This window comes from Corticium candelabrum, chromosome 15, assembly GCF_963422355.1.
Source record: "Corticium candelabrum chromosome 15, ooCorCand1.1, whole genome shotgun sequence".
NCBI lineage: Eukaryota > Metazoa > Porifera > Homoscleromorpha > Homosclerophorida > Plakinidae > Corticium > Corticium candelabrum.
The window spans coordinates 5,162,566-5,188,993 of NC_085099.1; the positions used below are offsets into that span (position 1 = coordinate 5,162,566).

General features: G+C 43.2%; 1 protein-coding gene across 1 annotated transcript; it reads left to right on the plus strand.

Annotated features, from left to right (window-relative positions):
• The first annotated feature begins 1,333 nt into the window (after nucleotides 1–1,333).
• On the plus strand, nucleotides 1,334–26,428 carry LOC134191542 (uncharacterized). The gene is made up of 6 exons (XM_062660163.1): nucleotides 1,334–1,427; nucleotides 10,456–10,596; nucleotides 10,661–11,107; nucleotides 11,169–11,501; nucleotides 18,045–18,182; nucleotides 25,974–26,428. The coding sequence occupies exons 1-6, from the start codon at nucleotides 1,361–1,363 to the stop codon at nucleotides 26,426–26,428; spliced, it is 1,581 nt and encodes a 526-aa protein (XP_062516147.1). The 5' UTR covers nucleotides 1,334–1,360.

Consider the following 26,428-nt stretch of genomic DNA (forward strand, 5'->3'; position numbering starts at 1 on the left):
TGATTTAGGATGCTTCTTGTAGCAGTGGAAGCTGTTGCCGTCAAGGCCAGACACGAAACGTCCAACAACGGTCTCAACTTACCTACGAGACTAGCTAGACCAAACACGGAAAGGGTCGTCGTCATGACCATCATTACAGTCCAAGCTCACTCCACCCCACAGATCCACAGAACGTAAACTCTCTATGGCCCGCATGACTATAAAATATAGTCTAAATCTTCAAACTCATTACTGCACGACAGTATGCGCTTCATCGACGACAACTGCCACAGATTGGATCTCTGTAGTGCCGTTCACCACTTTGAAGAACCAACAAGAACTTCAGGGCTTCTATAAATTAATGGGACTTTCCCTGCCTTGATTTCTGCATCTTTAGACGTGGACTGGCCAACAATGGCAGCTTCTGTGCCATTGCGAGTCAAAACAGCGACCTGATCTTTTATTACCGGCTTCAAATGCAACACAGCATGCACCAGATGGTTCCTGGAATATCGCTGGAAGCCGTTTGCAGTCAGTAGACTACAAACAAATGGGAGAACATGAAAACTAAGTGACGTACTTGCCGAATCCGGTAGGAAAACAAGCAAAAACATAGCGACCCCATGCTAAATAGCGTAGAACAAGCAGTTGAAGGTGCTTCAAGACTTTAACACCAAATGTAGGTAAAGTTGTTGAAACAGCCGCTGCAATGGCTTCATCATCAGGTAATGTCTGCAGCTGAAAAGCACTCGATGGGGCATCCCTATACATGTCAACATGGAAACAACAGCGTTGCATTGGTTAGTGTTAGTGTTCTCTGCACTCCAGTTATTTTCGTGCAGCCACACCCTTCCTGCCTACATCCTTTCGGGGTCGCAAACACTTCCAGCCTGCCGGAAGGATGTAGGTGGAAAGGGTCTGGCTACGGCCGGAAGGATGTAGGCGGGAAGGATCTGGCTACGCGAGACTACACTCCACTGTGCTATTACAATCATTACAACCGTTTAGAGGTAACGCTGATTGGCCGTTTTTGGCGGTAGTTTCGATTGGAACAGATGCTTCTGAACTTGAGCAATTACGCCTCTTCCGAAGTCAATTACAAGAGCTGTGCCCAGACTGCTTTCTTCTCTCCTCCCACTCTTCCTTCCCATCACGTGCAGAAACCAGTCTGGAGTATCAAGGCTAAATTGGCGTAGGCAGCTCCTCTTTCCTCCCACTTTCCCCGCCCATCACGTGCAGACAGCAGTCTGGAGTACCGAGGCTATAGTAGCTTTCAGAGCCATATATATGGCTCTGGTATACCAATTATTATCCGGGCTTTGAAATCATGCCTAACTAGCCCGTATAGAAACGACGTTCTGTGGGAGTTGGTCACGGCCTAATGAAGGAAGCCTTACTACTGTCCATGACATGTCTTCTGCTTTTGTGTTTGAACGACGTTTGCGCAGGTAAACTTCTGTAACAAATAAGTATCATATTGTACTAGCCCGCCCTTTGGGCGGTAGGAATTGCGCTAACACCTAGATAGTAGCTATCTCTAAGCGAAGAAACGTAAAAGTTAACGTTCGCCAGTCGTCCAATATTTGGCACGTAGAGTAGCCCCCATCTCACTGTAGGGCGGGTCCACGTGTTACTCTACAGACAAATCTACACACACACACACACACACACACACACACACACACACACTCTCTCTCTCTCTCTCTCTCTCTCTCTCTCTTTATTAACAATACAGGGGCGTAGGAAGTAAATGAAAACCGGTCCGGCCTAGCGCGCGCTAGTGGGCTGGACAATGTAGCGCACGCTAGTAGATGGGCGGGACAACTTTAATTAACGAGAACTATAATGACAGCCATGTCTAATTCTAAAACTGATACTTATTGCTGCTCATAACCTTAATCGAACTTTCCAAAAATGCGAAGTCTGTGCTCACTACCAGCCACAAACTCATTTAAGCACGAACTGATCGACAAAGTGTCTGTTTTAGACAGACAACTACTTCGACAACTTGCTAGACTCCTAATCTCACAGGTCTGCTCCTGATAGATGCGGCGGCTCTGAGATGAACGGGTCTTTTTAGCGGCCTCGGACCTCCGTGCATTACCTGCACACATCTTAGCCTCGCATCGGCTGGGTCTCCGAGCCTGTACAGTACCTTCAACTGACGTCTGGAGAACGCAAGGCCGACGCACAAAGTACTGCATGAGCAGAAATATATTACTTATTTAATCGGCTATACCCTTAAAACGGAAGTTGATGCCATTGAGCGTCTGGCGAAAGTGCATATTTCAAAAACCGGTCCGGCCATGGCCGGACCGGTCGGACTGGACGCTACGCCCCTGCAATACTTCTCATCAAATACAGAAACGGTAGCATACATATAGGCTAAAGTGAAATAACTACAGCTAAGCAAACTACGATAACTCTAGGTTCTAATTACAAGAAAACAAACTCTCTGACTACAGCAGGCACATCTTGCACTCTAGTAAACCACTAGAGGATGGCGTGAATGGCAAGCCACGTCACATCGCCCGGGCCGGTCGAGATCGCGAGTCCGAGACGAACGGTCACGTCGGATTTCGCCTCGACGGCCTCCGACGGCCCGAGACAAGACTTTGGCGGCCTGATATGAGATGCGTAGGAGTTTGTTTATTCAATTGACCGAGTATGCGGATGGATGCACACCCGCTATCGTACGCCGTTCTAATTCTCTCATCTACAGTGAGGATGCGCCGGGTGTAGTCAGAGTGAGCCGGCCGGTTCACAGGGCCGCTTGTGCGTGCATGCATACGTCGGTGTGTTACTGAATGTGTGTTCGCGGAAGTGACGTCATTCTCCACGAATAGATCATGACGTTTTAGGTGGGACGAGTCTGAGATGGGGATGCTGGAAAATGCGTAGTCTGAGACGCATGGTCGCGTCGAATTGCTTTGGAGGCTGAAATTAACCTAAAATTAGATTGCTACGCGACTGTATCTTCGCGGAAGTGCCGAGTATGCGGATGTGACGTGAATTGAGATAAGCGGGAGATTCCAGACCAGAGAGCGCGCGAAGCGCGCGAACTCTAAAATTTTAGTCTGGACCAAGTCGATACTAAAATGATTTCGGAAGTATTTACATTAGCGATGCTAAATGGTGTCTAACAGCGTAGGATCGTTTTACCTAGATCAACATATCATTTGTAAATGCCATGAGATCTCACGAACAAAGAAGAGACGTCTGTCGTGTTTGCGGCGATATCTTGGTGGACGGCATGAAACCACGACTCTTTGATTCTTCGGCAGACCGCTAGCTAGTCTAACCGCTCGACTAGCGAGACTACCGCTCGACCAGTTGTCAAAGGTGATGGTCTGGCGATGCTGCTGTGCATGTCCTGTCACCGCAAGCTTGAAAATATCGAAGAACTGAAGCTGAAACTAAAACTAAGGTGTGTGCGTGCAGTCATTGTTTTGGCGTGTACTTAGCCGCCCACGAGGATTTCACACGCGCGCAATCAGTGTTAGTGCATTTAGCGCATTTAGCATAACCAATTATTGCTAAGCCAATCAGAATTTACAACCGAGATTTGGGTTGTAGGAGCTGATTGGCTTAGAAGGGCTATTTCGGAAATCATTTTAGTATCGACTTTGGTCCAGACTAGAGTTCGCGCGCTCTCTAGTCTGGAAATTCGACGCTAGAGATTGAGATGCGCGGGAGTTTGTTTATTCAATTGACCGAGTATGCGGATGGGACGTGAACTGGTCTGCGCTTCATCTGCTTTGATCGTCTGGATGCACCATCATCTGCACGGTCTGTGGCGGTAGCGTCGGCTACGGCGTCTGCAGAGGCATGTAATGTGGAAAGAGAAAATGCAAGATGTGCCGGCTGCAGTTTATTAAGATACGTAGAGTCTAGGCTATAGTATGCGTGTGTCTATAATTCCCAGAGTGCAAGATGCGCCGGCTCACCGGACCATTGTTGCGTGCGTGCGTGTGAGCCACCAGCATTACCGCTCTCACCTTTAGCTGACCAGTCGCACCTGCGTCAGGCTCCGCCTGGTCCTGTATATACCCGCCATGTGTCTTATTGTGTAGCTCCCCTCTCCCCCCTGATGACTAACATGCCTTGCTAATGGCACTGTTTGCCGCTCCCGCCTCAGCCCTGACATCATCCTTAGTACATGACACCTATTTTAGCTACCTATACACATAACATTTTGAGAAAATGATGGTTATGTAGGGATGGGTACGTACTTATGTCATTTATGCCCATCTCCTACATCACATTCACAACTGCTGCAAGCGATATAGGTAAAAGAGTGTGATGCAGGTGATGGGAATAAATGACATAAGTACATACCCACCCCTACATACCCATCATTTTCTCAAAATGTTTTTGGACTTGTGTCATATATATTTGGACTCGTTTCATACATTTTTAGATGGAAATGACAGTTTTTAGTAAACGGAGTGCTTAGCATTTTGAACATGTGAGAATACTTTCATGTTCAAAACCCCAGGACAGACCACGTGGAGGTCGCACTCTCTGTCCCGCACTCTCTGTCCCGCCCCCGCGCGCCCCGCCCCTAGTACGCACGGGATAGATGTAAATAGATGTACAAGATGATTTACAACGTGCCTTTGCTGTTGAACATACCGAAATTTAGATCCAGATAATTTGTAAAGTGCTGTTGCTGTTGAACGTACCGAAAGCCTCTACTGTACGGTGTACTAGAAAAGTCGACACACGTCACACACGTGACTGATGTCACTGCTCATCCCGTGTAGTGACCGCATTTAATTGATCTGGCGGCTGACGGGTAATTATGCAGCTGCATGATTGTAAACGTGTGCAGCTCGGCTGGGATTTCAATCTTTGATTGCATCTCTAAACAACTCCCACGTTTTGCTCAGCACACACGGAAGTTCGTAGCAGCTGACGGATGTACGTAATAACACTGACTGCATCTATAAACAACTCTCATTACCTAGGGTTCCACGAAAGAGATACACGCTTACATGCACAGAGAGTCAGACAGGACGCCGCGCCGTTGAACATAGTCGTTCATGTTCAACTACACGCAACTGTAAGCAGCATGTAGCAGCACGTGGAAGTGGCAGCTAGGCTTCCAAACGGTAGTCACATGTACACACGTGACCGGAACAACATTGTGTTGTGGAAAGCAGTACGTGGAATTGCATGGCAGCAGTTGACTGATACAAGGTGACTTTGCACATTTCTAGCTGGTGGGTCAGTGCAATTCTTCGGACGAGAGCGAATCGTTTGGTGTGACTCTCGTCATTGTAGCTGCTTCGAGTGAGGCGCCAGCCTGGCTGACAAAAGTGAAATGTGAAAAGTGAAATGTGAAAGAATAAATCGGGGATTTTTACTTGCCGATAGCTGGCTTCTGAGGCGCTTAGTGTCAGCGGTGATAGTCTGGCTACCGCTATGAACGTTTGAAGTTGAGCGCTACGTGGGTCCGAGATCTCTGTAATGAGTTCTGAGAGATCCGGTTCGGATACTTTTGTATGGGGCGCCATTTTAGATTCTTCGCATCCCTACATAGTCGTCCGCCATTCATGGTTGCCCGTCTTCCGAGCCGCTCCACAGGCCGTTCGGAAACCTGCCATTCCCGGATCATGCAACGCCTTCTCCACCAGTGACTGTACTGCCCGCCACGTGGATGCCTCGCAACAACCACTTTTTCAATAAATTAACCACGTTGACACTAACGCACGCACCACCATAACTGATACTTTGAACACTCTCACATGCAAGCTATACAAGTCCTAGGCGCTGGCTAAATATACGACTGGCAAATTACTCTCGACGAACATGCCGTATCTGACTACGTCGGGCAGACGGCTACATGAACAATAAAGAGGCCCCGGGTGATAACGCGTTGAGTAGACCACTACCATCTGCTGCGTTGGTCTCAGAGACGAGCGGCCGAGAAGCCCGCACAAACTCCGCGACCGCCTTTCTCACCGTTTCGGTCATCAGCTCCTGTAGCTGCTGATTGGACAGCACGTGCCCACCCTGGGCGTCATCTGAGGTTGCAGTGTGTTGCTCTGCCATGGGAGAAACCGACACGGAAGCTGCTTACTCGCGCGTAAACTGAGGTGAGCTATGCGCTTGCGCGTCGACACTCGGCGCCAACCGTGTACTCCTTCTTGCACGTGCAGCGGTCACGCCGAATAAGTGAATTCAACTACGTTTAATGGTTCCGTTAAACTCCATCTAAACGTCTGGCGGACAAGCTGTACCACACATAGCCTCGCAAGCCAGGCTCTTCCGCGCAGTCGCTGAGCTAACCGCACGTGAATCACACGAGGAGGAGCTTTACCGGAATTTCTCCAGCGCAAGAACAGCCTGGTCGCTGTTGAGAACGTCATAGTGACGTGAGACCCCCGATCCAGTTTCATAGCTTTATAAAGCTAATTCTATTAGGTAAGCATGTAGGTATGAAAGTTGAGAACACGCGACATCGCTTCACGCACTTGCTTGTTTTGCACGAAGTACGTAGTTGACATCATCGTTCGCTTCTAGTACGTATGTAGACAGCTCAGCTATGTAATATTCTGCAGTGTCACAACTCCTTTTCAGCATTCAGTTTTGCCAACAGCACACCGCCGAATCTAGATCTGCAGCACGGTAGTTTGAGAAATGAACTCATTGTACGCGGTTAGTGTATATATGTAGCAGTCAGAGTCCGTGCATTGAAACAAGTCGTACGTAGTAAACGTGCAACTACGAGTCAACTCTACACTTCCTGAACATGGTAGGTCCACTGCACTGCTGTTTTCCCATGCCTAGATGTTTCCAGTTCACCGTGAGGAGAGCCAATATCGTACAAAAATGCTGCTTGCTGAGTCGAGAGTACCGTCACATAGACTGCGTTAGCAATACACGCCAATCTGATCATGACGTGGGGAGGTCAACAAGCTCTAGGCCACTGTTTTCATGAACCATTGAGTGAAAATGGGCCGGCAGTTCTCACACCATTTCCCCCACAGACTATAGGTATCAGAGTAGACGCGCAAGAGTGGTGAACAGTTCTACGTCGGTTTCAATTCGCGCAAACCTGCAGATGTGTTCAGTAGAAAGAAACGTTGCTGGAGAGTGTAGGTTCAGCGGACCAGTCCCATGTAGGCCATTCCTACGCTCATTATTCACCAGCACTTTGTTCATCAACAGCTTCACTGGAGTTCGTGTTCACGCGCTCTCCGCGGAGGGCTACCGCTCTGCTTCATATATCAGCGCAATTACATTAACGAGCTCTTTAGGAAATCGAATTAGCCTTATGCAAGCTATGAAACTGGATCGGGAGTCCACGTCACTATGACGTTCTCGAAAGCGACCAGGCTCTTCTCGCGCTGGAGCAATTCCGGTAAAAGCTCCTCCTCCTCGTGTGATTCACGTGCGGTTAGCTCAGCGACTGCGCGGAAGAGCCTGGCTTGCGAGGCTATAGCACACACTAAATGACACCTGTGAGGTGGGCGATTGTTTACTGATCTCCGCATGTTTCAGAGGAAATAATCAGGAAGTAACTCAAATATGATTTACAGTCGACCAATCATCATTTGCGAAATAGGTCAGGCGACAAACTAGGTTGTCACGTGACATAAAGGGCAACGTCACTTGATACTGCCCGGTTGCTATCCTCTCGTGGAAGGACCATCGACAGCGAAGGAAGGCCTATATGCGCCTACTAGTAGTGTCGAGGCTAGATGGATAACGTACAGTGGCTGGCGAGCGCACATCACATCCTCATGCTTGGTAAATTGAACAAACAAACTCCGGCGCATCTCATTTCAGGCTATGACCGTTCGTCTCCGAAGGCCAAACTCGACCGGGCCGCCGCGTTTCACGACAATCCGAGAGCGGCGGCGTGTCGATTGGCGCGTTACAGACATCCGGACATCCAGGCACCCATCCAGACAGATGGATAGATTCTTCTAGAGTCATAGATCAATTCTCAGACACTCCCCAATATCGGACACTGGCGTACGGAAACCAGACGAAGATTTCTTGTATCTAAGGCATGAATGTAGAGAGTAGTAACACGACGTGCTAGATTCAGCTTGATCACTTGGCGTATTGCTGTTCACGGTGACAAAATAGAACTTCTGCTGCTTTTCCCGTACATCGGACACGCCCATCAAATATCAGACTGCCGCCAGTTTTTGCTTTCGATGGTACCACAGTTCACTGTCTGCACCTTGAGATAATAGGCACATGTCTCTTCTACTCGCAGTGATAACAACAGATTGGCAGCTTTGCACTTTGCTCTTCAGGAAGCTTAAGAAGAGGGGCGGGTCTTGTTCTCTAGTATGGGACACCCGAGTTTCCTTGATGCTAGTGCAAATAGGGAAGAACCGTGAAGAATTGTGTTAATACTGACTGCAGATGTTTTGTAAATGCTCGACGAGCATCAAGAGCCTTTGGCTCGTCTCTGTGGCAAGAATTAGCTAGATATGGCCGTCCACAAACAAAAATGAAAGAATCTACAGGTGCTAAACTGAGAACATTTATAGCCCTCCCTCATCTAGCACGTCCTGAACATCGCCATCGTTCGAGAACAAATGAATCTAGAGACGGCGGCGGCAGATAGCCTTGCGTAGCCAGACCCTACCGTCGCGTCATACACACACGTCGCCTTAACATCTAGAACACTGCTTTTTGCGATTGTAGTTGTGTATTCCGCGTCTATATTGACCATACATGCATCATAGGAGTCATTTCAAGATCTACTTTTCTTTCCAAATACTTCTTTTGTTTGATATGGAGACGATCGAGTCAAAGACTTTCCGTGCTCGATGGGCATTTAGTAGACGTCTGTAATCAACACTAAAACAATTCTTTACGGTTCTCGCCTATATTACGCTTGCATCAAGCAAATCGAGTGTCCGATATTAGATAACAAGACCCACCCCTCTTCTTCAGCTTCCTGAAGAGCAACATGCAAAGCTGCCGATCTCTTGTTATCATTGCGAGTAGAAGAGACATGTCCCTATTATTTCAAGGTGCAGACAGTGAACTGTGGTACCCTCAAAAGCAAAAACCGGCGGCTGTCTGATATTTGATGGATGTGTTTGATATAGGGGGGGAGCAGCAGAAGTTCTATTTTGTCACCGTGAACAGCAATATGCCAAGTGATCAAGCTGAATCTAGCACGTCGTGTTACCATTTGACTACTCTCTACATTTATGCCTTAGATATGAGAAATCATCGTCTGGTTTTCGTATGCCAGTGTCCCATATTGGGGAATGTCCGATAATTGATGTATCATTCGATCTACAGTTACAGTTTTCTATGATTTTAGCTATGAATCATATTGATAAGAAACGGGACTTTTATAACGGTCTTGTGACTTAGTAAATAACATACTCAAAGGCGCTTGCTAACTAACTCCCGTTTGCAAGTTTTAAGTCTGTGTGACTACCTATCCTTTGGGGTGTATTTGGAATTGACTACGCCTTCTGTGGAGCTATAGTCACAGAGTGGTACTTTTGTTTGGTTGCACACCACAGCTACAGACAATCGGCAAACAACCAATAAGAGCAGCTAATATTCATGAGAGTTTTTAACTAGAACAGTCTATTTCGTGTTTGCAGTTATCTTCTTTTGTCAGAAATAAACAATGAAAACTTTAATGGCCAGCGCTAAATCAATGGTGTTTCCTACTCACTACAATATAATTATATGGGAACTTAAGTGAAAGGAGAGGTTGTGGGTTTGGGACAGGAAGCATTTCTTGTATACCAATAGGCACTAGTCTCTCGTAGCCAGACTGCTCTCTTCTAGCTATGTGTGTGTTTTGAGATGTATGAGAACATAGAGTTGTGGACTATCTGTTTGGCAGGGAGATGGCCTGGTATGGTTTTTTGATGTCATCATTTTCCTCAACTAATGATGGGGACTAACTGCTTATTAGTAAGCTGTTGATGACAGATATGTGGGAATGGAGGGATCTAACTACTAAACAAGAGCTTCAAACCACCACCACTAGTAAAATATAGAAATGTAGTCTTCTATATTGATATCTGAGTTATTAAAACCTTAACACATGATCAACAGGCATGCGTGAAAGTTGAATATTAACTGATCGAGCAACAGTGACTGTGGAAAATGCCAATTAGCACTAGAGCCTCAGTCATAGTCAGTGCTGGGGCTTGAGCCCTGGGGAAAGTATGGTAAAAGGTCCGACAAATTGTTTCCTCAGAAACAGCTTTGGACGAAGAAAGGTCAAAAGTGTACAGAAAATGTCTGATGTCCAACAGTTATTTTGAGCACTGAGTCATTGTATAGTTACATAGTCATATGCGGCACGCTTAGTTAAGTCTTGAGTGCTTGTTGTGCCATCTGTGAACTTTAGAGCTATCACTAAACTGGCAACAATGCCTGTAATCATTACTTCAATAATAGCTAATAAAATTAACTGCAAAGTTTGGTGAATGAGTAATGTTCTTTGACTGTCTTGTGTTGTGTTTCCAGAGGATTGCATTTGGGGTAGTTGGAGTTCATGTAGTGTTGAATGTGGAAATGGCACCAGAACTCGGCAGATTAGTCAAGCAGCTACAATGAGTGGTCAGAAGTGTACAGGACCATTGACTGAGATCTGCATAGTCACATCTTGTATGATTACTGTTGTGGTGGAAGGCACACCTGTTGCTTTACATGCATTGTTTATGTGTTGTAGGTCTGGCAACCAATCTGTCTGCCTCTCTTGGAGCAACAGTGAACATGAGTTCAGTTTACAGTTCTGTGTTTGTTGCTACAAAGGCTATAGATGGCAAACCAAACGATACTGGACAAATACTTAATGGTACTGATTGTGCTGTTACAACATATTCCTTGATTCCTTGGCTTCAAGTTGACTTACAAAAAGAATATCTTGTGTCACGTGTTAGAGCTATCCTTTACGATGATAAAGGTAGAAATGTGTATGTTCGTGTTGGTAACAGCTTAACAAACAATGGGAATGACAACCACAATTGTGGAAAGGCTCCATATGACAGTTCTAATGACCTGAATGCAATATGGCGAGATGTTAGCTGCAGCCCACCAGTTTGGGGAAGATACATTAATTTACAGAGAATAGTGACAAATCATGTTCTTCATGTATGTGAGATCGCTTTCAACTATGGTTAGATGATGTTGTGGTGTAGGTAGGTGTTAAACGAAAAGTAAAATGTCTTGTCGTTTAGAGTTGGAGATTGCTATTCTAGACAATAATACAAATATTGAAGGGACAATCTTAGCAGTTGTTAAGAATCAAGATTACTCTAATCCTATTGATTGTGGTGTCAGCCCTGATGAGACCAACTTTAATGCTTTTTTGCAATGGAAACACAACACAACCAATGTTGTACCATCTTCAAGTGTACAGAATGCTGGTGTATATCAGGTGTATGAGAATGGTGTGCAGCGGCTCTACATCAAGTCAGCTAGTGCCTTTGACAGTGGAGTGTATACATGCCAATATACTGCAACTGATGGCTCTATAGTGTCAAAGTCCTTTACACTGAATGTTAGTGTAGGTAAGACTGCATACGTGTAATAATAGTTAGCTGGATGCTTTGAGCTTGTTTTATTTGGTTTTCATTAAACTGTGCAATAGTAGTGTAAGGATGAAATATTTTTTGTGCGCCATATTACTATGTCTGTCTGTTGTTTGTTTGTTTGTCTGTTTATTTGTTTATCCATTCGACTGTGTTTATAATTCTGTCTAATACCTTTATTCTGATCTGGACCAAATTCCTAAAACTCATTTGAGCTCCTGCCATGTTTATGCTATTAACTAGTCAAAAATACAGACAAGAGCATGACGTAAATGAGAGCCATCTATCGACTGTTAGATAGGCGTTGCTACTGTGTGTTTGATCTGCAGGAAATATCCTCATGGTGTTCCTTCACTAATGAGTAGCAGTTACTGCTTATGTAATTTTGGTAAGAACATGTGAATTTTACACAGCTACAATCTGCTACTCTTAAACCAACTTCAATGCAGTTTTTGACTTTGTTAGGCGTGGGAATGTTTTGTCTTTGCTATGAACCTTAGACCTACTGCTTTATGGACTACATAGTTTCTGGTATTTATAGTTGCACTCAGGATACATATTTACACAACAGACGTTTGTCGCACTAACTAGGTCTAAAACCTCTAAAACTAAAAGTTCTTGCACCAAATCTTTACAATATGGCTGTGGTTGTGTGGTTTGAAGACTCATGATCATTACAAGAGCACGAGAAGGTTAGCATGCTTTTCTTCTGAGGTTTTACTCACTAGCAACTGACGATGTGTTTTTCTTCTCACTCCACAATTGTCCCTCTGGAGAAATTGTTGACTTGTTGTGAGGTATTATGAATTTAGATTTTAGTTTGCTTTTCAAATGTGCTACTTGAAAGCAGTCTACCTAAAAGTGATAATTATTTCTCGTGACCACAATTTTCATAACACCACTTAATTAAGTTGTTCGTCATTGTCAAATGATGAAATTCAAGACATGTGGGACATGGATATCGCCCTATGTTAAGGTCTTAGATAATTCTAGTGTGTTGGGGAAAATGACTGCCTTTACATTGATCACTGCAGGGTGTATGTAGTCTCGTGTAGCCAGACCCTTTTCATCGTATCATGATTTCGGGAGAAAAAGGGTCTGTTGAACAGCCTATGTAGTTGCTGTGTTGTCGCCTAGCCAAAAATTTGCTATTAAAATACCAAATTTGGTTTCTTAAACGCTTCACTAAAGACCAGATAGTTATATGCACGCAGTGTAATCCTATCTCAGTTAGCTTCTCGTGTCTCGTAGAGAACATCCCGAAACTGCAGCTAGAGTCTTTGCTGTTTGTGAAATCTGTGTGTCTAGAGCAACAAACACGACTACGGGAACGTTGCCGTTGACTAGCTTCGATCTCGTGCAGTCATGATGGAAGTACACGTCTGACATAGCATTGTGCGATTGTGTTGCAACGGAGACTGGATGCGAATGTAGTCGATGCTGTTCGTCTGAAGTGACCACAGACAGTCCCTTGTGAGCGATGTCTGGAACGGCTCAGTGGAGCTGATGTCATCGAAACAAGATGTTTTCTTTTGCGTGGGTAATGATTTCATGTGTTTGTGCAATGCAAACAGCATTGAGTGCGTTCGCATCCATCCAGTATGTTTGCATTCAGTCTTTGTTGCGGCCTGAGCGAACAAAACGAGTATGCCAGGCGTTGATAATGACTGCATGAGATCGAAGCCTGTCGATGGCAACGTTCTCGTGGTCGCATTGGTTGCTGTAGATGTGCAAAGACTTTAGCTATAGTTTTCAAGTAGTTTTCTACGAAACAAGAGAAGATAACTGAGATAGGATTGCACAGCTTGCATACCAATCTGGTCTTTAGTGAAGCATTTAAGAAGCCAAATCCAGTATATATAGTTAGTCGATTTTTGCCTAGTTGGCAACACAGCGACTGTGAAGGCTGTTCACTAGACCCGTTTTGACCTTACTGGTCTTACCTTCTAGCTACATGAGAATACAATTGTTCGTGTTCAACAAGATTCTCTGATTAGAAATGTGAATGAGACAGTTCTGGTCAATGACCTTTCAAGAGCGTTGACAGTTGGTGATTACTTGTTCCTTCATTGTGGTAGCCATGTATAACCAAATGTGAATACTGCTCTGTGATTGGACCACTATGATGACATACATATACATGAACATAGCCGCACAAATTGTAAGTGTGCTGTCTAATTGTTTATTGGCGATCAAAGCGAGCCTCTCTTTTGCCATGTCAATTGAGATTGATATATCGTCATATGGATTTACGGCAAAACGAAGAGTTGGATCGACAAAACGACGATGCCAGATGAATGCAATTTTTGACTCCGCAATACATGTGCTAAAAATTGAATCAAGGGTCTCCTTTTGAGGCCTCGATACAAGTACAATTTCTTGGCGAGAAAAGTGAAATGACTCTTGATTTCGCTCTCGTACACAACTAAAGAGCAAAGGAGACTGATGCGTGACAAACGGAATAGAAAGGAAAAGCTAAAAGAAAAGAAAAGTCTGTTTCTTGAGTTTCCGCACATTACTTTGACAGGAATTATTGCGATGCAACCATTGTCACGTGACTATGTGACCATTGTTATGCATCTGAGTTTCCGCATTTGTTTGACAGAAATATTCCTACGTATATAGACGCAGCCATTGTTACGCGAATAGGGAAAGACACCGTCGCTTGCCTAACACAATGCTATTATGGCAGCATTATTTTATTTAGTATTACCTTTATAACCTTTTAAAAATCAGTGTTATGTAATGTAGAGTACTGAAATCAAAAATGGATACACAGTGATCATTTTAGTCTGTATAATTATCATCTCGTGTCAATTCTTTAATGCAATTAGTTATGTGTATGACAGTATTCCTAAGTGTTATCCCATTTTGGAGAACATGTCATGATGTGTTAGGGCAAGAGATAATCTGTATAATTGGGGCAAGCCTTGGCGAGACCTTCCTATGTGTACACTGTACTGTGTTGAGATGTCTGTGTTGGTACGGGGTGACAGGAAATGACGTTGATTTTGAGCCAATCACAGACATGATGGTTTGTGATGTCACAATGCAGGTGTAAGTGCATGTATCTATACTACTAAAATTGACGGTAGTGTGTGTGTGTGTGTGTGTGTGTGTGTGTGTGTGTGTGTGTGTGTGTGTGTGTGTGTGTGTGTGTATGTGTGTGTGTGTGTGTGTGTGTGTGTGTGTGTGTGTGTGTGTGTGTGTGTGTGTGTGTGTGTAAGTTTGATAGCCGGCTAGACCAGATCACCCACGAGGCTAAAATTTGGGGTACGGGCGTAACTAGGCATGGGTAAGAACATAGGCAGGGTGGCGTCGGCTTCCAACTTTTTAGTCGGGTCCTCTTTTGGGGGTGCATTGTAGAACAATATAATGCTGTTCATCGTTCAAGAAGGAAACTGAATGCCCCTGATAGACTCAATTTGAAGGAAGTTTCTTTACTTGTACTCAATCTCATAGGGTAGTTTTGTTTTTCATAACTAAGAGTGTAATGCTCACTTTCAATATCCATTGTTGTTTACATGCCATCTGACCGCGTTATCTGAGCAAGCTGTAGTTGACTTGTTTACTTTAAATATCAAGCTACATCCAGAGCAAAAAGATAAGACTTCCGAAAAGAACTGTTGGTCAGTGCGTAGGTATAGGTTGGAAACGTGCTGGTTATATTCTAAATATCCCAGGAGGATCCGCCTCTACTCGCGCGCATTGGATAACATCAAACTACGTCTAGAGCAAAGACATAGAGGTCCACTTAGTAATGGTCAGTGCTTTATAGATTGGAAACGTGCTGAGTATATTCTACAATATACAAGGAGGACCCGCCTTCACTCGCAAGCGAATTACTCTGCAACGGCTCATTAGACCTCCATCAACATTAAGCTGACCTCGGACGGTATGCACGGAGCGTGTCGTCTATTACAGGCAACGTCAAAAACGACAAGATATTTTTGTGTAGGATATCTGGGTATCTAGAAATATGCCTACTTTCGGTTTTTCCGAGTACGCTCGCTGAATACCTGCCACATTCGATACGCCTGTTTCCTGCAACGGCAGCAACATCTTCGAAGCGATAACATGCAATGAGACTGTTGAAATGGCTTTGAGAAGACTCACTGAAGAGACGTGTGACTGCGTTTGCACTGAATCCAACCTACACATTTCCTGCACCAAGCGCTACACTGGGAGTGTGAAAACACCGAAAACGAAGAGCAAACAGTGCGCTAAATCATGCATGCCTGCATGTCAAGCTACTGCATGTATCTTTTGGGTGAGTACGAAACTGCACGTGACTTCAAGTTTCTGTTGCCCAGATATATATCTCTGAATGGGAAAGTCGCTGCAAATTTCTTGGAATGGGGCACTCAGTTGAGTTTTCATTTGTCTTCAACGGGATATTAACTAATTAGCACATTCCTGTTTATTCGAAAAGACGCCCACACAAGTCATTTGAACTGAATCCACACAGGGAGTGTGTCCATTTCTACTAAAAAAATTGCACATGACGTGTCTACACACGCTCAAACTGAGTCTTTAGTCATAACAGTACAGTACTCTGCCTGTACGAAGGATGGGTCATGTATCTAGTAATAGCTGTATGGCTCTCCATGTTGCTGCTCGCCATTCGCACGGAAAGAGAATCGAGCTCGTAGAGATAGCTTGATGGCTGCGGCCAAAAATGCAACTAAATGTGAGAACACGTCGCTTTTGCAAAGAAATTTACGTTAGCCCTATACCTACGTGCATATTCTCCATGATGTCCAAAACATGCGTCCACGTTCGGCTGCGAATGAAATACTCGCAGCTTGATTTGAAGTGGCCAAATTTATACAGGTAAATTTCTTTGCTAGAGTATGTACAGTGTGAGCAATCACCTCAATGTATGTCACAAAGAGGTTTGCATTCTCCATTGCGGAGGTGTAGGAATCAGTTTGTTTAACTACATATACTTGAGTTTCTTTAATGCAAAACCTTTTGACAAATCGTTGTGAATCATTGTGTTTCGTGTCTGTTCTCAAGGAAGCTCGTCCCAGCAATGTTTTCTATTTTAACCAGTCTATGTAGTTGTATGCAGATTACTTAACACTGTCTTTATAGGAAGTTCTTTGGATTTAATTAAGTGTTAGTTGAGTGTTTGTTCTTGTTGCAAGCTTGCTTGCAAGATCATGAAGAAGATACCACCTGCTCCACTTCTAAGCAATTTAAGATCTAACAAGGACGTGAGAGTTTAAAGTCACAGATATGTGGACAATTGCTATTTGCCAAGATCTCAAAGGGGATGTTTTAAAACGAGAGCTTTTCGTATAGAGGAGCAAAATTGTGGAACAATATGTCTTGTAATTTACGTCAATCTATCACTGGCATGGGCAACTATAAGAACAATTGCCAGACAAATCCTTATTAAGTGGAAATTCCTCAGTAAAATTCTTGAAGATCCGGAAAAGTTACAACATTATCTCACGTGCACAATGGCTGATCATGATTACAATCTTCTGTTAGGAAAAGAAAACTCAGATTAAGTTTAAGCCAGACTTAGATCAGTCAGTGGAAAGGGAGCTGGTGCCTTCTTGCAAGCAATCTCAACGTCAAACAACCTTGCACTAAAACCCGGGGAATTTCGCTTAGCAGCTTGTTTAAGTTTAGGACTTCACTTTCGTTTTCAGGAAATGCAAGATAAGTGCGATTGTGAGACACATCTTGACTCTTTTGGATATCATCTCTTAACATGTAAACACAGAGGAGGCCCATCTGGGCTCATGGCTCAATTGTAAACTCTTGGTCAGAATGCCTGAAAGAGTTAGCCGTTTTCCGCAAGAAAGAAACAAAAAATAGATATCTAAACAATGAGCGTAGACCTGATGTTCTCATAGGCAACAGCGGTAATTTGTCTGATCAAGATATTTTACTTGCTCATCCCTGGAGAAAAGAGGTCATAAATAGTTGCACCAAACTGAGTGGATTTGCTGCAAAGAAAAGAGAAGAAATGAGAAATGGTAAATACGGCAGTGAGGTTCTTCTAGCTAGGAGGTAATGCATCAAAATGCATACCTGTAGTGTTTGAGCACTTTGGCACCTGGAGAGTTGCTGCTGACCGTCTGCTGAATACGTCACTTAAGTCTAAAGATCAAGAAGACAGAACAACTCTGCTGACTTCAAGACCTCCTGGAGACATCGGTTTTCTGTTACACTGCAGAAACTCAATGCTCGTGTGATCATGAAAAATTGAACATTGTACAAGGTGGTTCTATTGTAGTTGATGAACTCAGGTGTGTCCAGGCATGCCATAGTAAATACTTAAGTTAAGTTGGAGATTTAGCTGACATTTTATGTAGTTTGCTGTATCTATTTAACGTCATTGTACTAGAATTTTGATATCCAATAAATTTATCTTTATCTAAACTTGCAGTTAATTTATTGATATTGAAGTGATGTGCAAGGCATTGTTTACCAGTTTAGTGATAGCTGCAAAGTTTGATGAATAAGTAATGTTCTATTGCCTGTCTTGTGTTGTGTTTCCCCTAGATTGCATTTGGGGTAGTTGGAGTTCATGTAGTGTTGAATGTGGAAATGGCACCAGAACTCGGCAGATTAGTCAAGCAGCTACAATGAGTGGTCAGAAATGTACAGGACCATCGACTGAGATCTGCATAGTCACGTCTTGTATGATTACTGTTATGGTGGAAGGCACACTTGTTGCTTTATATGCACTGTTTATGTGTTGCAGGTACGGCAACCAATTTAGCTGCCTCTCTTGGAGCAACAGTGAACATGAGTTCAGTCTTCAGTTCTGTGTTTGTTGCTACCAAAGCTATAGATGGCAATCCAAAAGACGGTACTGGACAGACACTTGATAGTACTGATTGTGCTGGCACAACACATTTCGTGCATCCTTGGCTTCGAGTTGACTTGCAAAAGGAATATCTTGTGTCGCGTGTTAGAGCTATTCTTATATCTGATACAGGTGAAAATGTGTATGTTCGTGTTGGTAACAGCTTAACAAACAATGGGAATGACAACCACAATTGTGGAAAGGCGCCATATGACAGCTCTAATTACTATTTTGCAATATGGCGAGATGTTAGCTGCAGCCCACCAGTTTGGGGAAGATACATTAATTTACAGAGAATAAGGACAAATCACATTCTTCGTGTATGTGAGGTGGCTTTCAACTACGGTTAGATGATATAGTGTAGGTATGTGTAGAATGAAGAGTAAAATGTCTTGTTGTTGTAGAGTTGGAGATTGCTGTTCTAGACAATAATAAGAATATTAAAGGGACAAGCGTGGCAATTAATAAGAATCAAAATTACTCTAATCCTATTGATTGTGGTGTCAGTCCTGATGTGACCAACTTTAATGCTCTCTTGCAATGGAAACACAACACAACCATTGATGTACCATCTTCAAGTGTACAGAATGCTGGTGTATATCAGGTTTATGAGAATGGTGTGCAGCGGCTCTACATCAAGTCAGCTGGTACCTTTGACAGTGGAGTGTATACATGCCAATCTACTGCAACTCATGGCTCTATAGTGTCAAAGTCATTTATACTGAATGTTGGTGTGGGTAAGATTGCATACATGTGATGTGATGTGATGTGATGTGAGTTGATGATATATTTACCGATGGAAACTAATCAGTATACAATACTGGTCTACCATCCTAAATTCTCTTTCTGAACTTGTTCCAGTCACATAATTTGTTCCAATTCTTTGCTGTCCGATAGCAGGGAGTATATTTCAAGTAATTAGTTTTGGGAAAGGTAACATTAGAACATTTGCTTTACAATATTTTGTCATATTGAAACGATGAGAACCTAAGAGTCACGAAGTCATTCAAAAATTTTGGACATCTGTGATGAAATATTTGTGAATTACAAGATTCTGGAAATAAGCTGTTTTTAATAGTAGAGAAGTTCTAGTTTGAGGAGGTTAGTTAGTTACTCAATCTTGTAGCATATCTCTCAATGGTTTCATTTCAAGTTTTCAAACGACGGTTCTTCAATAATTGCTTCATGCTACAGATGTCTATTTCAGAGTCAATCTCACTTGTGTGGGAAGGAACTGTTTGGAAAGTCTCAATAAAACAAGCCGCTGATGTGAAAATAGTTAGCTGGTGACTTTGCTTGTTTTTTAGTTTATTCAACTGTGCAATAGTATTGTAAGAATGAGATGTTTGTCTGTCTGTCTATTGTTTATCTATCCGGCTGTGTTTGCAATTCTCTCTGACACCTTTACTTCGATCTGGACCAAACTCCTAGGAACTCATTTGAGCTCCTGCCATGTTTATGCGTTAACTGCATGCGCATGATAGCCAATGATGGGTGGAGCTATATCATAACCAGGCCCTGATCTGGCATTTGAAAGTGAGTCGTGCCCATGGGCCCGGGGCCCAACTCGGCCTGAATAATTGTTGTGTAAACACACGGTCCCTGGTTTGGCTTGGGTTGGGCTTGGGTCCTATAACGTCATGTAAATGGAGCTTAAGCATTTGTAATTTGGCACTAGTTGTGTAGTTTGCAGGCTAACAAGAACACGAGTAGGTTAGCATTCTTTCCTTCCCAGAGTTTTACTCACTACTAACTGAAGTTGTGTTTTTCTTCTCACTTCTACAGTAATGGTCCCTTTGGAGAAATTGTTGACTTATTGGGAAGTATTGCGAAATTAGATGACATTGTGCTTTCAAATGTGCTACTTTAAAAAATGTATCTAGAATTACAAAGTAATAATTATTTCACGTGACCAAATCTTTCATAACTCAACTCAAATTGTCTATCTTTGTCAAATGGTGAAATTTGAATTGGTGTCTTTGTCAAATGAAAGACATGGGACATGGATATTGATCTGTGCTAACGTCCTATATAATAAATTCAGTAAGTTGGGAAATGATTGCCTTTGCATTGGCCATTGCAAATGTTTGGTTTCAGTTGTTTGTGTTCCACAAGACCCTGTGGTTGCAAACTTGAATTTGACTGTTCTGGTGAAGCTCTCTCATGAACATTGGCATTTTGTCATTGCTTGTTCATCTATTGTGGTAGCCACATATGACCAAATAATATAATTATAATTATGATAATACTTATATTAGTGGTTAGTGACAATGTCTACCACTCCAGATATGAAACTTGTCTGTCTTTTTTTCTCATGTTTCTCTAGCTTTATCCATGAGACTATGAATCGTTTCAGTCATTGGGGAGTTTCTGTGGTCTGGCGAACAGTTCGTTGACGATGACGTTCAGTGCTTTCTTGGTGGTCATTGATATCCACTAGACATACTGGTGCGAGTTCACGATCATTGTAATGCATGCAATCTATATTGAATTGGTTAGTCATTGATTGCCGTGTGGACTACACAGAAACATGTACCCTACTGGGCTCACCTGTTGGGTTGGTGGGTGCCCAGATGGAGGTAAAGACCCCACTATCATGCATTGAGTACCGCCGGCTCAACCGTATTACGTTACCCAAATTCCGAACCAATGACATGTATGCGCGCACTAACAAAAAGTTTGGGAAGTGTAAATATTTCTTTAAACTTGACCTGAGCAAGGGGTATTGGCAAATTCCAGTAGCCGAAGAATACGACTATAAAACGGCTTTCGGTACTCCAGACGGATGCTACAAGTGTTTGAGAATGCCATTCGGAATGATGAATTCTGATGCTACTCTTGTGTGAGCCATGAGGAACCTTTTTTAGGGGCTGGCCTCAGTTGACTCATATCTGGACGATACAATCGTTCATTTGCCTACGTAGCAGGAATATATGGTCGCTCTTCGAGAAATTTGGACTGGATTGCGAAGGCAGGGTTGACAGTCCGACCATCGAATTGTCTAATTAGGGCCAAGTCTCTGGATTTTATCGGTCACCACATCGGCAAGGGTATCATCCAACCCGATGAAGAAAATTTACGCAAGGTACCTGATACACTGCAACTGACGACGCAGGAAGAGCGCTGATCCTTGATAGGATTGGCAGGCTTCTACCGCGACTTTGTTCCTTATTTCAGTGCTATAGCCGTGGCTTTGACAGACCTTACAAAGAAGGGTCAGCCAAATCGAATTGATTAGAGAGGCACAAGAAGCAGCATACAGAACACTGAAAAATGCAGTCACCAGCAAGCCAGTGCTACATCTACCAGACCGCGATAAATTCTATACGCTGCTAGTTGATGCGTCTGAAGTTGGTATTGGGGCTGTTCTGCTCTAAGAGCATGATAAAAACATCTTGTTCTCGTTTGGGTATGGGAGCAAAAGCTGACGTCCGCTGAAAGAAGGTACTCCACAATCGAAAGGGAATGCCTCGCCGTGATATGGGCAATTAGGAAGTTTCACCCTTACTTGTACGAACGTGAGTTTTGGGTTTAAACGGATCACCAACCGCTCCAATACCTAAACAGGGCAAAGTACATAAACAAACGTATTATGCACTGGGCCTTGTATTTGCAAGGGTTCAACATGAAGATCGAAACTATTAAGGGATGAGAAAACAATGCAGCCGACTTTTGAGCTGTGATTGACAACGTTGTTAATGGAGATGGAGTAGAAATTTGTGAAGTTTTGACTCCAGAGGGTGTGGTGTAACACGTGTCTAACAAGAAGCGGCAAGAATATAGCATGATGCGTCCCATAGGAGTTTGGGGTGTGGTGAGAAGCCACAGTTTGACCTCTGTGTTACCATATTAGGGAATTTAGGTGGGGTTAACGGAATGACTGGGTGTAGGATTTTTATATATACGCCAGTTGTGTAGAGTCGAGTTAGTGTGATTTTGGAAGTTTTTGGTGAGTAAACACGTAAGGTGTGTGAGTGTGTCATCGACCCAGATCGTTGTCCGACCTTCTGCCCACGTAGCATGGCACGCATTCACTTATCTTTGAGAAGACCGTTACACGTACATAGTATTGTAGTACAGTCTCATTGTAGAGTGTTGCTTATGACGGTGACCAAATGGACCCTACAACTCAGAGCAGTAAGGTCTAAGTCACAACCGGCAAGTTCAAGGCAATTTTCTCATCCAATCATCAAATGCCCAGTTGTGTGGAAACGCTGCTGCCCTGTGATTGTACCATTTTAAATTGCATTTGGAAGCATCTCACATTTTAAGCAGACATAGATATACCTACACATGCAGGTACTAGCGTAGCCAGTCCCTCCCTTTTCTATTTTCTATTTAAATTGTTCTTTTCTATTTTTAATTAAAATAGACGGGAGAGGGGCTAGCTATGCGAGACTATGCAGGTACTGCCTTTTTGATTATGTTCTAATAGACTGTGCTTAGTCACGTGAGCTTTTATAGCTCATTGCTGACATTGCAACTGATTCGGCTTTTTTGCAGCTACTGCGGAGATTGTTGCAGTTAAGTTTAAAATCAACTGTCATTTCGACACAATTTATTGTCTTGAAATGCTCCAAAGTGCTTATACACCAACGGGATTCTCTTTAGTTTATGTTCGCATGATGTTCTTGGAATAGTTGTCTCTTTGCAGGGAGCTACACGTACCAAGGTTTACTGATACTATTGTAAAAAGTGTCATTGGCTGATGGTGCCGACAAATTTTTGGCAGTGGTGAGGTGCAGAGTTTTAGAAGTCTGGAGAACAAAGCATGAAAGGATGTTGATGACAATTATTGATTATCCAGGTGATCAATAGTGGTGATCAATTGGTAGTACAGTTGCAGTATTCTATTTTTTCAGCAATGAGTCCTAAGAAACGGGGCTTTTGTAATGGTCATGTGACTTAACATACTCAAAGGCGCTTGCCAACTTCTAGTCATGAACTTCTTGTCTGTGTGACTACCTACTCTTGGGTGTATGTTTGGAATGTCCCGTGCCTTCTGTGGAGCCAGTCATGAGAAGTACGTTTGTTTGGTTGCACACCACAACTTCAGGCAATCAGACAACCAATTATCCACTTTTGTCCAAAATAAACAAGGTAAACTAGTCTGCAACGGCCAACACTAAATCAATGGTGTTTCATACTCACTACAATAATTATATGGGAACTTAACGTGAAGAGAGCGGTTGTGCATGGGGTAAGCATTCAGCATTTCTTGTATACTAAAACATTTAGTAACAGGCACTAGTCTCGTGTAGACAAACTACTCCCCTCTAGCTGTGAGGAGATAGCCTGGTAGAGGTCTTGGGTGCCGTCGTTCTGCTCCCCATCCAATGATGGGAGCATCTAAATATAGAAGCCTAATCTTCTATACCCATAGCTGAGTTATTAAAATATTTAATTAACATGCGGTCAACAGGCATACATGCAAGTCAACAGTAATTATGGAGAATGCCAATTAACACTAATGAAAGAACTTAGAGCGTGTTCACACCGGGCCTAGTCATGATTAGTTCGGCATTAGTGCACTAACACCACTGTTCACATCTTAGTCCTAATTATGATTAGTGTAACGCCATTCTAACGCCATAGAGAGTAGTATTATAGAGAGTAGTATTATAGAGAGTAGTATTACAACTACATTAGTGGCGTTAGTGGTTGCAGGTGACTTTGGCATGTGATGTAGTATACAAGAAGAGCATGCCGCCGATGTTTCTGATGTGGTGTTGTATTTTAAACATACAAACGCAGTAACAACATGGGTATACGTATACCGGAGCGCTAGTCTCACGTAGCAAAACTTTTCCCCCTACATCCCTGCCAGAAGTATGTAGGCGAAAGGTCTGGCTACACGGGAAGGGTCTGGCTACATGAGACTACAGAAGCGCATGCAGAAGTGTACTACGTGCCTGTGACAGCTTTCTGCCGTCCCTGAAGGAGCTGCCAGAGAAAGCAAACAAAATGTCCCCTCTTCAAAACCTAAAGCTATTGATTAGTCAAGACAATTCACGCGAATTCTTGCCCGGATATGACAGATGAAATCTGTCCAGACTAATTACACTCGCGTGCCCACATGACTTACAAATCATAGTTAGCAGCGTGAACGCAGTTGCACTGATGTTGGCTTAATCATAGTTAGTCCAGATGTCGGTGTGAACACGCTCTAAGAAGTGTGAAAATCTTAGGGTCTTGGCCATGATCCGGGCTTGGGGCTTTCTTGATCCTTGAGGTAATAATTGATGTAGTATGATAAAGGCCCGAACAAATTTTTTCTTCAGAAGCAGCTTTGGAAGGAGAAATGTGGAAAGTGTATGAAAAATGTCTGATGTCTGATAGTTATTGGCGAGTGAAGCGAGTCTCTCTTGTCATCTCAATTGAGGTTGAGACATTTATATATTTATTGGGGTGAGCCTTGGCAAGACCCTTCCTATGTGTACTGTACCGTGTTGAGATGTGTGTGATGGTAGGTACGTAGGTACTTATGACCGACCTGTCGGCTGGAAATAACGTTGATTTTGAGCCAATCGTAGGCATGATGGTTTGTGATGTCACAATGCAGGTGTAAGTGTAATAGCTGTATGGCTCTCCAGGTTGGTCATTACACTTATACCAGCTTGAGCCTGTTTGCAATTGTTGTATTAGTTCTGTGGGACTGGCACGTAGCAACCTGGAGAGCCGTACAGCTATTACACTTACACCTGCATTTGTGACATCACAAACCATCATGTCTGTGATTGCTACCAAAAATGCAACTAAATGTGTGAACACGTTGCTTCTACAAAGAAAGTTACATAGCTCTCTATCCATGTTCTGTGGGATGTTGAAACGTGCGTGTCCACTTCCAGCTGTTTATGAAATACTCGTAGCTCAATTTGAAGCAAATGTGCAGGCAAATTTCTTTGCTAGAGTATCTACCAACGGTATGAGCATACACACCACAAAGTGGTTTGCATTCTGCATTGCGGAGGTGTAGGAATGGGTTTGTGTCTACTTCAAATTTTCTACATAGTGTTTATAGCTGACACATCAAGAGAGGAAGATGTTCACAACTGATTGCTGCACGCCACTGGACTACTGCGAGGACGCAAACAGGCTGGAACTTCAAACTACAAAGAAATTTACGTTAGCGCTATACCTATACGTGCATGTTCTCTGTCTCGAGTCTGTCTGTTCTCATTGAGGCTCAACCCAACAATGCTTTGCATTTTTTAACTAGTAGTGAGCTTTTGAGATTAATTAAGTGGTAGTTGAGTGTGGAGTGCATGTTGTGCCATCTAAGAACGCAGAGCTATATATTACTAAACTGGCAACAATGCCTGTAATCGTTGCTTCAATATTAATTAATAGAATTAACTGCAAAGTTTGATGAATAAGTAATGTTCTATTGCCTGTCTTGTGTTGTGTTTCCCCTAGATTGCATTTGGGGTAGTTGGAGCTCATGTAGTGTTGAATGTGGAAATGGCGCCAGAACTCGGCAGATTAGTCAAGCAGCTACAATGAGTGGTCAGAACTGTACAGGACCATCGACTGAGATCTGCATAGTCGCATCTTGTATGATTACTGTTATGGTGGAAGACAGAGTTGTTTCTTTCTTATATGCACTGTTTTATGTGTTGTAGGCATGGCAACCAATTTAGGTGCCTCTCTTGGAGCAACAGTGACCATGAGCTCAGTTTTCAGTGCTGTCTTTGTTGCTACAAAGGCTATAGATGGCAATCCAAAAGACGGTACTGGACAGACACTTGATAGTACTGATTGTGCTGGTTCAAAGTTTTCCTTTAATCCTTGGCTTCGAGTTGACTTGCAAAAAGAATATCTTGTGTCACGTGTTAGAGTTATTCTTATAGGCAATAGAGGTGAAAATGTGTATGTTCGTGTTGGTAACAGCTTAACAAACAATGGAAATGACAACCACAATTGTGGAAAGGCTCCATACGACAGCTCTAATTCCTATTTTGCAATATGGCGAGATGTTAGCTGCAGACCACCAGTTTGGGGAAGATACATTAACTTACAGAGGATAGTGACAAATCATGTTCTTCATGTATGTGAGGTGTCTTTCAACTATGGTTAG

Bases quoted from the DNA above. Each gene is read 5' to 3' on its own strand.
- LOC134191542 (XM_062660163.1), top strand. From the start codon at position 1,361: ATGAAGGAAGCCTTACTACTGTCCATGACATGTCTTCTGCTTTTGTGT. The intron at 10,597-10,660 runs GTATGATTACTG...TATGTGTTGTAG, and splicing joins GATCTGCATAGTCACATCTT to GTCTGGCAACCAATCTGTCT. The intron at 11,502-18,044 runs GTAAGACTGCAT...TGTTTCCCCTAG, and splicing joins TACACTGAATGTTAGTGTAG to ATTGCATTTGGGGTAGTTGG.